General features: G+C 29.1%; 1 protein-coding gene across 1 annotated transcript; it reads right to left on the bottom strand.

The window, feature by feature from the left end:
- Positions 1-1,392: 1,392 nt before the first annotated feature.
- LOC107438561 (syntenin-1) lies at positions 1,393-17,476 on the bottom strand (the record flags this gene model as incomplete). The annotated part of the gene is given in 7 exon segments (XM_043054277.2): positions 1,393-1,914; positions 5,087-5,208; positions 7,126-7,267; positions 9,400-9,575; positions 12,175-12,342; positions 15,723-15,959; positions 17,416-17,476. Coding segments are annotated over 7 exon segments (951 nt in total). The 3' UTR covers positions 1,393-1,859.
- Between the last annotated feature and the right edge of the window lie 441 nt (positions 17,477-17,917).

A 17,917-nucleotide genomic window follows, 5' to 3' on the forward strand; every position in this document is an offset into this window, starting at 1 on the left:
AGTTTCTAGAATGTCCAGCTCTACACTTTATGATTTATTTTAATGCCCTTATCCGCAAAAACCAGATGTATTTTGCGACTTGCACAAATGACCATGATAGACGTTGGATTTTTGAGATGACCAATAATTGCCGAGGTGCTTGGAGAATCTACATACCAGATCATATAATTCTGGGAGTTATCAGTTTGTTGGGTGGTAAAGAGCTTCCCATCAGTGAAAAGGAATATCTCTCAACCGGAATCAGTGAAAGGAATATCTCTCAAAGGAATATCTATTGCATTGCGGTCTACTGCTGAAACTTTCAATTAGCATTTATGTCTTTGAATTGCTGCAAAAGCAGCCATATTGAAACCAATAAAATTTATTTTTTAGTAAAAGTTTTCTCTTATTATTTGTTAATTTATTTATTTTTAATATTTAAAATCGTTTGCACTGCACTCTATATATGCATAAGCTGTTTAGTTATAGAAACAGACAAAAAAAAAAAAATGTTTTTTTTTTAAAACATCAAAATGAAGATGTAGATGCAATCTAAAAAATATGGTCAAAATTATTTATTTTAAGTCAAGAGGTCAATTAGGTGATGTTAATTTCTTGGAATGAATTTGATAATTTTTAAAGCGAATCGAAAATTTTTTACACATAAATAAGCAGAACAGACAAAACAAATTTATTTATCCTAAGATAATTCCACGTAAAATATAATTTCTTTTAATTAATAGAGGTCGAAAAAATATTTAATAGTACGATATTCTAATTTTTAGACTATTTATAACAGTGGTTTCCAACTTAAATGAGGCCAGGGGCTACAATAAAAAACACCAGTCAAATGGCGGGCCGCAACTTTGTCAAAATTTTATGTGACTCATTTATGTTTGAAGGAAAATTAAATATTACAGTCAGATTTTTATCAAGTTGATCAAAACAAAAGTATTGAATTACAAACAATAATAAATAGTTTTTTTAATAAATATTTTCTTGGATGCAAAACCTGAGAAATATTTTTTTTTTTGCACCGTTGGTATGTCAAGCTGCACAGAAACGAAAAAATTAGTTTTTATTTTAAGTGAAAGAAAAGTACTTTAAACCCATATAGATTTTTTTACGAAAATTGTCTGCAAAAAATGAAAACTAATATATTCTAGTTTGCGGACCCTCCCCCCCCCAAAAAAAAGGGCTCCGCGGGCCAGATGCGCCCCGCCAGTTGGCAACCACAGATTTATAACTATGTAGTTTTAAATGACAAAATACAAAATTCCCAGGACTTTCCAATGTTAAATTTAAATGCAGTTTTATAGACAGGTTAATTTTGCTATCAGTAGAAAATTTTATCTCTTTAAAAGTAAAAGGCATTCAGTCTAAACTAAAAAAAAAAGTAGCCAATAACGGAGAAACGTTTATAAACATTTATTAAAACAATAAGATATAACAAAGATCACAAAAATAGCAATAATTAAAAACAATGAATGCTACTAATACTATAGCCATATCATAACTAAATTGCAACATAAAGAAAGTAAAAATTTTAGCAAACAGCTCAATTGAATACTAGAAATGAAAAATTACAATTTCAGATTACAGTCAATTCTTCATTGTAAGATAGAACGAAAAAAAAAAGAAATCATATCAAATCATCAATACAATAGTATATCAAACTTGAAATCGAATCTTCAAATCATATATCAAACTATATTTATACACAATAATGAAGCCAGCCTCATTAAAGATGACTTTACCGATAAAGATATTATAGAAATCATTTAATACAGACCAGAAAATGTTTAGTAAAAAAATAATAAGACTTTTTTGTTTTGACACAATGAAAAAGAAATTAAAAATTCTCTTTCAAAAAGAGTAGTTTAAAGATCTGGAATGGAGTGATCCATAGTTTTCTTGATAAAACTTGAAGCAGTGCTAAAAAGAAAAAGAAAAAAAAAATCATGAAATTAAGATCCTTTTTAACATTTACTAAAAATCCTTTAAGACATCATATACAAAAAAGTATAATAATATTTCTTAGATAGAACAAGCTGCCCCTTGATAGTAAATGACAATGAGAGAAAAATGGCTGACAACAGTATGAAAGGAGAAATATTTAACCGGCTTATTATAAGTTAAAAAGTGAGAATAGGTTTCTGCATTAATAAATTTGTTCTTGTTTATAAAAACGGTTTAACTCCTTGCTCAAAACGCTCGCATAGAGAAGCCTCTTAATCTGGACCACTTGTTGTACTTGCCATTAGACAAAGGTAAATATTCTGAAAAATTTCCATTTTTCTCTCATTGTCAACTTAAACTAGTTAGTGAAGGAAAGCTCACACAGAGGGAAACATCCATGTTTGAAGCACATCAAAAATAGGCGTTCATTTTCGATACTTAATGTAAAGATGATTTGTAATAAAAATGTTTTTACTGCTAATACAATAACAATTAAAGAATTTTCTAAAAATTAAGCTAATTCTCCAACATTAAGCATAATTGCCTAAATAATATATCTTATATAAACACCAGGGTTTGATTTAATTTCTGCAAATTTTTATAGTGCAATTTTCATTGAGCAGCAAAGCTTTATAGAGTAAAAAAGTAATGCTAGCAAAATTAGGGTTCATACAGGCAGTTTTTAAGGTGGCACCACAAAAGATTTTCCAAAGCAACTATTTTTAATGAAATTTATTATAGAGTTGAGATAAAAAATTAATGATAAATTGAAAAATAAGCAGAGATATGAATGGCTCCAAGATATTTACTCAGTGATAATTGTAAAATGATATAGTAAGTTAACTGCTATATTTGTTTTGTTTGCTACAAAAATAGACTAATAAAATGAAGAAAAATGAATATTTTCTTTCAAAAAAATAAATACACAAGCCATTGATATAATGTGTGAGCCATTCTTGTGGAAAAGTACATTTTGCAGTGAATTAGCTAATAATTTCTAAAAATTCTGCTAAACAACACTAGAGCGTGTTAATTAGTCAAAAAAAGCACAGTGTTGACATTTCATTGGAGTGACCTATTGCCAAAAAACAATCACTGAATGGTAAATATTATATAGTTATAAAGAAAATTTAAACACTGAAATGTACGTAGGCCAGTAGTAATATTATTTTAAAATATCAGGATTTTCCATATGATGCGACAACTGTAACAGGGTGGATAGCCAAATTATTCAACAAAAAATAAGCACTTTTCAAGTACTCAAAAATATTTTTAAGCACTTAAAAATATCATAATTAGGCAGGGTTGGAAAGTTTTTGACAATTGACGGTTTTATCTTGTTTTAACCGTCATGTCCAAAAAAATAAATAAATTGTTTTTGACCATTGTCAAAAAGCATGTAAAACGAATGACATTTCCAAACGCTACGGACTGACAATACGNCCTTTTAAGCACTCAAAAAATATTTTTAAGCACTTAAAAAATACATCATAACTAGGCAGGGTTGGAAAGTTTTTGACAATTGACGGTTTTATCTTGTTTTATCTTCATGTCAAAAAAATAAATAAATAAAAAATTTGGCATTGTTTTTGACAATTGTCAAAAATCATGTAAAACGAATGACATTTTCAAACGCTACGGACTGACAATACGGCGAAACAGATTGGGGTTGAATTAATTGTGAAAATGTTGAATAGAACAATGTGAACTGTGTCTTTTGCATAATTCGTAGCGAAAATCAACATAGTAAAGGAAAAATCTCGTTTTAAAAAAGGGAGCATTAAGCACTTTTTAAAAACACCTACAGAAAAAAGCACTTTTAAAAACGCTACGCACCCTGTGTAATAACTGCCGAGAAAACAATAAGAAAATGTTGTTGATTTACGATGACAAAGTAACAAATTAAGTGCATCGAAAAGTGATAAATCAAATTTAAAATTTAGTTGACATCATATCATACATATCAGCTATTCTATCAAATCGATTATAATTATTGTAAAAATAAAAATATATTAGAATTTAGAAAATATACACTTTCTAATAGTTAAGATGTTTTATGAATATATAAAAAATACCCATTAAAATTCTAACAATAGTTTGAACACGCTGAAATGTAACAGTCGTTAAAACAGTTAAATAGCATTATATATCACTATTCTTTTATCTTTTTTATAATCTTTTCTAAATTTGGCCTATACTTATTAATGAAAATTTGACTACGAGCACAATCTTATAACCAAGTAACTCACACAACATTATTATTATTATTTTTTTTAAATTTCCGCAATCAAAACTTTAATGAGGGTTAAAAATTTAATTTTTAAACTAGAAAGGCTAGTTAGGCAATATAAAAAATTCTGGAGTTCTAACTATCAAAAATTAAACTTATTCAAGGTAATACATGTAACAAAAAGTTACATGTGCAACTGTTCTGTATGATAGAGCTATTTTCAAACATTATTTTAAAACGAAATTTCCATAGTTAAAAAGTTAATTTTATCAAATGAAAATTTGTTTCACTAGACTGCCGGGAAATATTAATAAGTAATGCAGAGCAGCTTAACTATGTTACAGCTAACTTCTACTTGTTATTTGTACATATTTTAAGTGGAATATTCCAACTATCCAGTCTAAAAAAATGTCTAATTCTGGAAATGAAAGAATAATAAAAGGTGGAAAGACAAAAAAAAAAGTGAAAAAAAATGGAATCCTTATGGAAAGAAAAATAAATAAGATAAGTATTCTTGAGAAGACCCAGTAGAGGGCTTAAGTAGCAGAACGAGTGCAAAAATGCAAATGGAAGAAAAGAAGATGAAAAAAAAGTTAGATAATAACATATTGAATTTTAAAAAGATCACAAAAACCTTATTACATACTTCAGTCATTTGGAAAAGCAGCTTAAAGTGCTCCCTGATTTTTAATTTAGTATCAGGGTTAGTAAAGGAAGCTTTTCTCAAACTTTTAAAACAGTTAGGGTAAAGAGATAAAACATTCATCCTAAATTCTTTCATAAAAATGATAATGTACATCGAAATTTTTGTTCTTTTTATTTCAATCTTTAAAAAAATTTTTTCATTATAAATATTAACCAAATATTAAAAGTAATTGCATTAAAATAGAAATATTCAAAGAGTGAGGAAATACTTACTTTTTCAACATGTGGTCATAAATAAATGAAGGCATAATGGTAACAGTAACCGGAGACTCACTCTCTCTTATGATTGCTGAAATTTCTTTGTCCTGCAATCCAACTACATTTTGGCCATTTACCTGTGAAGAATAAAATATGCTCATTATAAGTTATTAAAATTAACTTTAGAACATTTTTCAATGTAAATACTGAAATATATATATATATATAAATATATATACAGTCGAACCCCGCTATAGTGAACCGTCTGCGGACTCAGTAATGTGTCCACTATAACCGATGGTTCACTATATCCAAATTTTTTGAAGAATATTTTTTGCATAAGACAGTTGAATGATTGAAAATTGGCTTTGCAATTTTGCATAAGTTATTTAAAAAATTATTAAGTAATTAACAGATAATTAAGCAAAAATTGATGGAAAAAGTAATTACGTCGCTAAATATTAGTTTTATTTTAATTTTTTATGAAAAAAATTTGTGATTTTTGATTGAACACAATTTGATTTTAAATTGAGTTCATCAATTTTCTTATCTACAATGTGCAAAGAATGCAAGATTTTAACATTTTGAACAAGATTTCGAACCATCTTAACAAAGCATCTTCTACGTTTTCTCTTTCAGCTCCACGCAGTTTTTTCGATGAAACCATGTTTTTGTCGTATGCCGCAAGAATTGTACTTCGATTTTTCCAAATGTTTGAAACTGTAGATTTTGACTAGGAAAATTCCTTACACAGTGTCAATTGATTGGTTCCATCATCAATACGCTTTACAATTTTAACTTTGTCCTCTATCGAAAACTCTTTTCTCTTTAGAGAATTTGCTATTTTCACTGCTTTTGAAATAAAAATCTTGTCTGAAATAGATAATGTAAGAATATGAAGAGAGCAGCTGTAGAATGAGTTAAATTGTTGCCCTTCTTAATTGTTAAGGGGTGATTTGTAAAGAATATGGTTTGAACAGATAAGAAAATTCCAAAAATTCAGCAGGTGGCCAAGTTAACTAGTTGTAGAGCAAGCTTGGGGAAAAGAGATAAAGCGAGGCTTGGCAGGGAGGGAGGAGTATAAGATAAATGATCTGTTTGACATTCATTACAGTATAGTTAGAAGTGATAAGCATAAAGGAGAGTAATATGACACATTTTATAGGAATGCATTCATTTTCAATCCCAACACCTACAAGTTTAAAGATGGAGGACTGAAAAAGATATTTAAGGAAATGAAATGTGAGTCCACTATAACCGAGTTTCCAAGTTCTAAGCAGTTCACTATAAGCGTTAAAAATAACATTATTTAAATAGGAATACGGACGGGACCGGAGTGTTCACTATATCCCAGGTTCACTATAGCGGGGTTCGACTGTATATATATATACATATAAATTGATATGATATAGAAATTATGATTTTTGGATGTAAAAGTATGTTTTGGAATTTAGCTCATGATTCTAATGACTTAAAAATAACTTTCTTCATTTCAGGTCTTTATAATTAGAGTTTTTTTTGTTGTTGCTTATATTGCACCCTTCTAGGTAAATGAAATTGCATAATTTAGTTGCATGTTGAGAGACTTAGATATATTCTTTGACCTTGACTGTAGTTCTTGCATGATAAGTAGTATTTGTGAAAACTTTGGAAATCACAGGTTAAATTTAAATGTATGAAATTAAATAATTTTATGTTTTAGCATTTTAATTTTTAAATGCAGATGTACATCAATAAATAACTAAATTATTTATTAACTAAACTATTAATAAATAACTAAATTTTTATAATGTACAAAATTTGTTTAAAAGAATAAATTACTGCAATCCTCCTTTGTAACAGGTTGTTCACCCTTAATTTAATGTTATGAGAAATAAGTTGTAGCTGAGCAATAAATTTTGATTCTACTAAACTTTACAAGTAATAATTTATAGAATAACAATAAATTTAAAAATAAAATAAATCTTTGAGGGAATGAAAATAAAATCCTCCAAGTATGTTCTGATATTCTTTAAGTTAGTTTTGAAATATGTTTAACAGTTTATGAAACTAACTTCAAGAAGATTGTGCTCAATGAGCATTCCATTGCGAGCAGCAGAAGAGTCCTTAACAATGTTGATTACTTTCCCATTCTTGAATCCAAATCCCACAGTTCCAGCACTATCCTTGTGGACAGTAATGGTCCTTTCAAATGGCCTGCAATCAGAGAGAAACATTAAGTAACAAGGATAGACATATGAAATAAAATGTAAAACAATCTTAAGTGGAAGATTTACAGTTTAATTTTGTTAAAGAGTTTTATTTTGGGAATTTAACAATGGATAAAACATTCGCAATAAAATCCGTTTTTGAGTAATAGCATAAATACAATTGTTAATATTATAAATGACACATTGCAGGTAATGTTTATGGATAAATATTAAATTTCTCAGGTTTAAGCATATAAAAATAAATCTAAGAAAAGAAAGTCCCTCTTATTATAGTCAACTCAAATCATTTTAAAAAAGGTCTGTGAAAATAGCATCCAAATTCTTTTACTACCGAAACATATACCTTATGATGCCCGGTGGCTGAGTGGTAGTGTTTTGCACTTCTGTGCCACAGGTCTTGGGTTCGATTTTCAGACTGGGCAAGGTTGACTCAGCCTTTCATCCCTTTAGTGGGTCGATAAATGAGTACCAAGCATGCTTGGGAACTAAACACTGGGGGGTTTCGCTTTCGGTTGACCGGAACATCTATTCTTGCACCCCAGAGCCCAAAGTCAAGAAAACTGAGATGGGCACAGTAGGCCTTGGCCCTCTATAGGCTGTAGTGCCACTGAGTTTAGTTTACATATACCTTATACAGTGTATATATGCCTCATAGCTTAAAAAATTACACAGGGTTCCCACTCTATAATGAGATTGAAATTCAAGGACTTTCCAGGACCTCAAAAAATTTTCAAGGACCTTAATCTAAGACCAATTTTTAAAATTATTCTCTTCTATTTTACTAGAAGCAACAATGCTTGTTGTGGCAATAATTAATATCAAATATAATACCTAAATGCTTTGCCTATATAGAGAGAAGAGAGTATATGTATCACCCCGAATGCATTGATTTTCTGCTGTGCTCCGCGCGCTTGGCAGACACCAAGACGCTAGGCAGGGTTAGAAACGGTGGCGTTAAAAACCACGCGAGAGAGCTCGGGAACAAAACAGAAAAAAACGAGAAAGATCCGCGGGTGTTTTATAAAAAGGGCCGTCGGCAGCATTGGACAAATTCAAGGACGTATCAAGTTTTTCAAGGACCTAAGACGTTTTTCAAGCACTTTCAAGGACCTAAATTTAGCAACAAAAAAATTCAAGGACCGTGGGAACCCTGTCACACCAAGTAAATGCACTAGAGTTATCGTGTGAAAAATTAAACAAAAACATCATCCCACATTACATAAAAATATATATTTTTTGTAATCCATGAGTCATTTAAACTAAGGTTTCTAAAAAACTATAAATTGAAATGTTAATAAAAATATATGGAATTTAAACTTTTTACGCTTTTCTTTTCTGTTGCACTACTATTCAACAGTATGCTTGAAAATCATGTTATAATTGACACTTTCATTAGTAGCATGAAAAAGGTGTCTTTCATGAAATAAAGGTCAGCAAATTTCTCCAAAGCTGACATTTAAGATTTTATTGTACTTTGAGTTGCAAACTCTTTCAGAAGCAACTGCTGCAATAATCGGCATTGTTGGAGCAATAGTAACTAATAATTCAGTACACAGGAAATGAGTCATTGTTGTTCTCTCTACACTCAGTGGTTGATTTTCTATGGGATTATAAGGTGTATTTTTAGCAGCAGTAGAATTTTTGAGGAGTGCTATATGCTCAAATCAGATGCAAGAAATATGTGTCTAGATACATATTGGTTAACTTTATGCATGCTAATGTGCAGGTATTTTGATTCACCGTCAGTTGGGAGTAAAATGTCTTATTATTTATGCAAAATGCATATTATTCAGAGACATGATCTCACTCCAAGGTGACTTTTTCTTGTGAGGTGTTGCGTTTTCTTGTGAGGCTAACTGAGTTGCTTACCTCCCCTCGTTAACTAATCAGCGGAATAGTGTTACTCCTATAACACACTGCTTGGGGGGGGGGGTGACAAGTTGGGTTACTGCTAAGACGTTTGTTCTATTGTAAAGGGAGAACAAATCAAAAGAAACCTCCATTAAATGTATCTTTTTGAATAAGCCTGCATATAAACAGAGTACCTTACACCAAACAAAGAAAATTTAGGCATAATGAAAAAATCTCATTCGAAAGATATAAATTGATTTTATTCACCTGTCACGCACAACCATAGTGATACGATTAGGATCAGCTTTCTTGATCATTTTATGGACATCACTCATTGAAAATCCCGCAACACTCACATCATTTATCATCAGGATTTGATCGCCAAATCGGAGACCCGCAAGAGAAGCTGGTGTATTCTTTTGAACAAGAATAATAAAGACACCCTAGGTACAAAAAAAAAAAAAATTATATACAAGATGATGCTGACATTTTTTTTGTTGTGTTCAGAATTAGAATGGAGTGGCAGTTTTTCTTAAAATCACAAATAGAGCTGCAAAGTAATCAGGATGTAGTGACCCAATGGGTTGAGTCTGCATACAGTTTGATCCTCTACATTTTGTTGAAAAAATATGCAATGCCACAGTAAAATATGCAATAAGTACAAAGAGCAATTGGGTGAGAGTATCAGGAGGATTTACAAAGACGCAATGAGGTGAGAGCGTCGGGAGGGAGTACAGGTTTATCACTTTCCAGTCAAAACTGATTTCCTAAGGTATCCAGGGTAAAATTAGAAGTATTTTACAAATTCTTAGATAAGAGTTAGTCGTGCAAACATGATACAAAAGCTTTTTTAAATCTGAAATTGTCTTCTCTCTTATCAGGGTGCATAGCCACATTATCCACCTTTTAAGCACTCTAATAATATTTTAAGCACTTAAGAATATAATAACTAGGCTGGGTTGGAAAGTTTTTGACAATTGACGGTTTTATCTGGTTTTAACAGTCATGTAAATTAAAAAAAAATCTTTTGGAATTGTTTTTGACAATTGTCAAAATTTTTGAATCATGTAAATGGAATGGCGTTTCCATAAACTATGGTTTGACGATGCGCCAAAATAGATTGGGGATGAATTAATTGTGAATCGTTGAACAGAACAATGTGAACAGTGTCTTTCTGCACAAATCATAGCAAAAATCAATATGATATAGGAAAAATCTCAATTTGGAAAAGGGAAAATTAAGCACTTTTTAAAAAGGGCTTTTAAAAAACAAAAATAAGCACCTTTAAGCACTTTTTAAAAATGCTATGCACCCTGTCTCAAACTTTGAAGTTTCATGTAATTTACAAAATATTATTCTTTTCCATTCCCACTATATTTATAATAACTTTGTTAAAAGAAAGTAATAATAGCAAAATTATAAATGTAAAAATAAAACTAAATTATTAATTAAATTAGAATCAAAGGCAGGAAATAAAGGATAGTTCCAAAAATGTTTTTGTAAGATATATCACTTAAAATTAAAGTCTGATAAGTAAATTTAAGCACAATCCCTATGAATTTTTACGCAACTTTTGGCTCAATACTTTCAATTACTTGCAGATTTTCCCTTAAAAATTTCCTTGAAAAATAGTAGCTTTAGTAGCTCTACTAGTTAAAAACAGCAATTTAAGTTTAAGATAAATAAATTTATTTTGATTCTAAAAACCAAAAAGCAACTACTAACTAAATGTGTGATTAAAATAAATAATTGATCAATTTTTTCTTGATATCTGATTTGGATACCACGAAAAAAAAGTGTTTAGTTAAATTTGAAATTGACATGTCACAATATATTGTATTAAAAATATTTAGAAAACCCCATGAAAAAGATAGTAAAAAGGAAATATAACTGATGAGAAATTGGTCATAAAATGATATGAATTAATGATGGAATAGTTGTGAAAAGCACATCTAAATTTGATAACTCAAATTTAGAAATTGGATGCTGAAATATATTAAAAAATAGTAATTTAGAAAACCATGTTGAAAAGAACGAAAAATGCATAAACAACTCCTAAAACTTTGAGGTTGAATTACAACGGAATAGTCACAAATTAAGGACATCAAAATATTATTACTAAAATTTGAAATTTATGCGTCGTAATGACATTTTAAAAACATCAAAACTTGAAAAATTATGCTAAAAAACTATCAAAAGTCCAGTGAACCAGAAGTTACTTGCTGGTTGATAAGATTTCACCCCACCCTGGATGTTAGCGTACAAATTTATTTAAGAAGTTACGGGTAACAGAATTTCAAATTCAAAATAAGCTACATAAAAAGTGATACAGATTTTAGAGTTCTGTATAAAACTTACATAATATGGAAATAGTTATTTTTTAGAAGAGTTTTAACGCTATAAATAAATAATTGCATTGGTCTTGTTAGTATCTTCCAGTGTGATCGAAGGTTTCCTGAAGAAGAAATCTAAAAAGAATCTTTTCCTGAGGAAAACATATAGGGAATCTTAGTAGGAAAAAAAGTATATGTTATCACTTGATTGGCTGTCACTTTTAATTTTTAAAAAATTATAAATTCGTATTTTCATACGTAAAAAAATAATTTACTTCCTTATTGTCTATCTTATGTAGTTTAGATATTTACATATTAAAGCTTAACTGAATAAGAATCAAAAATGCAAACCACATTATTTTAAAAAATAAAAAAATACTTTAAAATTGAGTGAATATTCTTATCACAATAATTGACTTAAAAATTATGGGAAAAAAAAAAAAAAAACGAATCCAGATTTTTAACTTCAAGATTGTGTGAATATGAATCATCATATTTGATTTTAAAAACATCTGACTATGAAAAGGAAGATTTGGCTTTTAATTTGTGTGATTACAAACGATTAAATGAAATAATATGTTATATTAAAATGTTTATTGAAATTCCCTGAAAATTTATAGTAAATAAAAAAATATGAAATCTTATGAAAAAAGTTACATAGATAACTTAAACTGAAGTGCAATACTCGTTATTATACGAGAATACATACTTTGTTCACCGGCTGTACTCTAATGCCTACACGTCCTTTGCCATCTTTGCATAAAGTGACTTCACGTAAGCCGTGGGTGAGTTGTGATCTAGCAAGTCCAAGGGAGTTTCCAGAAATAGGTGCGATCATAGTACTGTTCGGCCTAGCAGATGGAATGCCAACTGTATTCTAAGAAATAGGAAAGAAAATCAAAATGAAGTCGAGGTATATTTATTGGTTATAGGGGCTATGAATCCGAAATTTGGATACACAGCAACACCAGATTTCACTTACACATAGTTGCATCAAAAATGACTATAGTACTATCATTAAAATACACATCGATAATTCTGATCATTATTGATATAACAATGAAAGTTTTAAAAAGACAACGTTGAGAATATTATGCACCCCTGTGGCAGATTTTTTTTGAACTTTCTGCGATTTACCTCTCTAATACTAATATCTTTCTGCAAGATACTTTAAAAAAATATATATATATACATGTTACTAAATTAAAGTAACAGTAGCGTCAACTTCCATAAATTCAAAAAGCTTTTCGGATCAAATGAAATAAGTTTTTAATTAAATATGTAATCTTTTTTAGAATTCTAATATTAAGGGCGATATTCTCGCATTTTGTAGGGAGGGAAACACACTAATTACTTCCTCTTTTGCATTTTGTAAATCATTACCCCATTAAAAAAACAAAAAAAATTGTGAAATCCTTAGCAGTAACTTCCAAAAAAGAAAAAAGATCAAGGACGAAATCATGCGAATCGGACTCTTAAAGGGTTACTAAATGCATGCTTTCATTTCGAGATTCAGTTGTAAGAAATAATATTGGATTTTAATAACTATGTGCAAATTAATAGTAATGACTAAAGAATTGGAGCAAAAATTTCTGCAGAAAAGAAAACTAACTTTTTGTTTTACTTCATTACTCTTTTTTTTTCATTATTATCAAATGAGAATAAAAAAAAATCAGAAGCATTTTTCCCACTCTGATGTACGAGAAAGGCATCTTTTGAATATAATTCTGAAGTAAAGATAAAACTTTCGAAAATTTCGGAAGAAAAAAAAACTAAAATTTTTATCTTCCAAAAAGAAAAATCTCGGTAACATTCTGCCACAGGGTTATGCACAACATAATGTGCATAGTGAAAATATAGACCAATGTTAAAATATTGATTAATATCAATACTTCTGATACATCTATTAATAAAAATTTGAAATTTGTCAGTGTAAAAACCAATGTTTGTGTAAGCAACATGTCATGGTAAAAGCAAGCTGTCACCAACACATGGTTTCTATAACTGATATATACTAAAACAATAAAAGGTAAATTACTGTTCCGCTTATCAAAAGTTGCCTCTTTTATTTAATCAGAATTCAGCTACATTGAGTACTGCTTGAATGCATCTGCTTTAACTGAATTTGGGTACTTTGAATTTGGAAAAGGCCACAATCTGAGCACACTAAACTTAAAATGTTAATTTTATTATATACTATCTTATTAATTCAATTTAAAAACAGGTAAAAAATATAAAATTACCAAAATTCATAATTCCATAATGAACAGACATTACTTCTCAAAAATCATAAAGGAAAAGGATTATTGTAAACTTATTCATTCTATAGCTACAACCAGTGCCGGATTGAGCGTACGTGGGGCCCTAGGCCATTCAAATTTTGNACTAATATCTTTCTGCAAGATACTTTAAAAAAATATATATATATACATGTTACTAAATTAAAGTAACAGTAGCGTCAACTTCCATAAATTCAAAAAGCTTTTTGGATCAAATGAAATAAGTTTTTAATTAAATATGTAATCTTTTTTTAGAATTCTAATATTATGGGTGATATTCTCGCATTTTGTAGGGAGGGAAACACACTAATTACTTCCTCTTTTGCATTTTGTAAATCATTACCCCATTAAAAAAACAAAAAAATTGTGAAATTATTAGCAGTAACTTCCAAAAAAGAAAAAAGATCAAGGACGAAATCATGCGAATCGGATTCTAAAAGGGTTACTAAATGCATGCTTTCATTTCAAGATTCAGTTGTTGTAAGAAATAATATCAGATTTTAAAAACTATGTGCAAATTAATAGTAATGACTAAAGAATTGGAGCGAAAATTTCTGCAGAAAAGAAAACTAACTTTTTTTTTACTTCATTACTCTTTTTTTTTCATTATTATCAAATGTGAATAAAAAAAAATCAGAAGCATTTTTCCCACTCTAATGTACGACGAGAAAGGCATCTTTTGAATATAATTCTGAAGTAAAGATAAAACTTTCGAAAATTTCGGAAGAAAAAAAAAACTAAAATTTTTATCTTCCAAAAAGAAAAATCTCGGTAACATTCTGCGTCAATATTGCCATGTTGCTACGATTCTGCTCCAGGGTTATGCACAACAATAATTATTGAATACAATATTTTTGTTAATTTTTATGTGCGTAGTGAAAATATAGACCAATGTTAAAATATTGATTAATAGCAATACTTCTGATACATCTATTAACAAAAATTTGAAATTTGTCAGTGTAAAAACCAATGTTTGTGCAAGCAACATGTCAAGAAAAGCTAAAGCTGCGACCAACACATGGTTTCTATAACTGATAAATACCAAAACAATAAAAGGTAAAAAACTACTGTTCCACTTATCAAAGGTTGTCTCTTTTATTTAATCAGAATTCAGCTACATTGAGTTCTGCTTGAATGCATCTGCTTTAACTGAATTTGGGTACTTTGAATTTGGAAAAGGCCACAATTTGAGTGTACTAAACTTGAAATGTTAATTTTATTATATACTATCTTAGGTAATAAATATAATTTTTTTTCTCCACATAGATAATAATTACTCTAATGAATAATTTACAACACAGCAGAACTCTGCAAATTCATAACTCAATAATGAACAGATATTACTTTTCAAAAATCATAAAGGTAAAGGATCCTTGTAAAATGATTTATTCTATTGCTACAATAAAACCACCACTCTGTGATTAGCTACCAGTGACATCAAATAAAATACAATGTGATGTGCACTAATTGTGGCAATCCCATTCTAAATCTACAAAGTTCTAAAAATGCAAGAATTTTGCACATTTAGTTACCAAGCATGTAAGCAAAAAATGTTTCCACGCAGGACAGGAAATTACACTGCAACTACTGTTTGTCTACAATAGGTACTCTGCCAGAGATTCTCCTGGAGCTGTGGCGGTGACTATGGTAACGAGGTATGATTATTTCAAGCAGGGATGCGGGGTCCCTCTTTAGGACTGGTTTTGGCGAAAGAAAAGGAGACCTCTTTGTCGAAGCCACCCTCCCTAAAATGCCCTCCTCTTGTTTCCATAGCAGCAGACTTAGTGGTGGTCAGAGTACCTATCTTAGACAAACAGTACAGTCTCAAAACTTCAGATATGGCTTCCATGATATATAGAAATTAATTATATAACAGTAGAAAATGGATCAAAATTAATATAAAATGGATAAAACAGATAAAAATCAAAATACATAAACATGCAAACAAATAGAACTGATTTAGAAATTTTTTAATTACCTGAGCAGCAGGAACAACAGCTGTTGCAGGAGGAGTGTAATTGGGACATTCCTGCAACTGTAATCCCATGTATTCATCCAAGACTGGATATAAACTAGCATATTTGTCACCGGATATTGGCTGAGAAGTAGGATTTATAGGATATGCTGGAGGAGCACTAGGATATCCATGAGAAGGACTAGGATATGCATGAGATGTAGAAACTGGATATGCTGTATTACCATGAGCTATTTGAGCCTATGTAAAAAAAAAAAAATCATATATATATATATTATTTTGAATGCAACCAAATGAATAAAATATATTAATTAATAATAAGATCAAAAATATATTTCAAATGAATTAAAATCGTTAGTGACTTACTTACATTTAGGCTCTTAAAAAAATTAAATTTATAACTGACCAGTTCATGTAACCCATTTTAACAGTAATAACAATAACAGTTTTACAATATAAATACAGAATATAAAAAATATCCAATGACTACTATATCTTTTTACCATTTATTTTCAACATAAAATACAATATTTTTTTTTATTTAATAAAATTATTTTATTTAATAAATTTATTTAATAAAATTATTTTATTCTATATGTTTTTATTTTAGTAGAATATCATAATTTTTTTTTTATAAGCTTGATCTTTGGATTCCTATTATTTGGTTCAACCTCCATTTTCTTAATTTTTTTCTAAAAATCAAATGATTGGAATTATGATTGAAAATACAATCTTAACGGACATTACGGAACAGAGTTTAAAATAGCTATTAAAACATTCTTCAGGGTTGCAAAAAACCCGGGTTTTATTCTTGTTTTTTTCTTCTAAAGACAGGGCAGGGATAAGTACCTAATTTTTCAAAAAAGCTTATATTAATATAAATAATTAAGTTTACTTTTATGAATGACAGCAAGGTGACTCTCCAGTCTCCAAACACAGTTTTTTCACCATAGGAACATTTTTTCTAGGTTAGACAACATATATATTTCAATAGAATAGCTTTTTAACATAACGGAGGATAAAAGGGAAATTGATTTAAAAAAAAAAAAACCATTTTAGGGTGCGTTTTACTGGGTTTTTTTGCAACCCTGAGTTTATTATGAATCTAATTTGATTTAAACTACAGCAATAAATAATTTTTATAGCTATTATAGAATGCTAAAAGTCAAATACACAGCATATTTACTTTAGCCAATTGGTCAACTTTTAAATCNAAATTTTTTTATAAGTTTGATCTTTGGATTCCTATTATTTGGTTTAACCATTTCCTTAATTTTTAAAAAAAAATCAAATGATTGGAATTATGATTGAAAAGTGGCACCTGTGCTTGTACAGTACTATAATCTTAACAGACATTAGCTATTAAAACATTCTTCAGGGTTGCAAAAAACCCAGATTTTTCTGGGTTTTTCATGTTTTATTTTTCATGTTTATCCTGGGTTTTTCATGTTTATCCATAGGTTAATTTTTTCTAGGCTAGACTACATATATATTTCAATAGAATAGCTCTTTAACATAACAGAGGATAAAAGGGAAATCGATTTAAAAAAAAAAAAAAAACCATTTTAGGGGGCGTTTTACTGGGTTTTTTTGCAACCCTGAGTTTATTATGAATCTAATTTGATTTAAACTATAGCAATAAATAATTTTTATAGCTTTTATAGAATGCTAAAAGTCAAATACACAGCATATTTACTTTAGCCAATTGGTCAACTTTTAAATCTTCAAGTGAAGGATAGAGAGACATGTTTACCAACCTGCATAAAAAAAATACATTTATTGAACAAGATAAAGAGTATAATATTTTAAAAAAGAAAAGAAATAATTATGCATTTTAAGGATTTCAAATATCCAACATATTATTTTGCACACAATTGTAAAAACAATTAAATAAATTTTTATAACAGAATACAAGCCATTTTATAAGACATCTCTTTTTTAAAGTTTTTTGAAGAACAAAAAAAAATCTAAATTTTGTAATTAAACTAAACTTTGTTTTTAAACACCAACATAAAAAAAAAAAAAAAAGATGCNAATTATTTTCAATCATTTACTTAATATAACATAAATTTTGGCAATTGAGTTCAAGTACTGTAAATTTACTTAATCTAGGAGATAAGGAAAGTCCTGTCTCAAGCTAAGCTAGATTATAACTTATATAGAGAGATAAACTACCAAAACCTCCCATGGTTAGCAAG

The sequence above is a fragment of the Parasteatoda tepidariorum genome, chromosome 8 (assembly GCF_043381705.1).
Source record: "Parasteatoda tepidariorum isolate YZ-2023 chromosome 8, CAS_Ptep_4.0, whole genome shotgun sequence".
NCBI classification, from domain to species: Eukaryota; Metazoa; Arthropoda; class Arachnida; order Araneae; family Theridiidae; genus Parasteatoda; species Parasteatoda tepidariorum.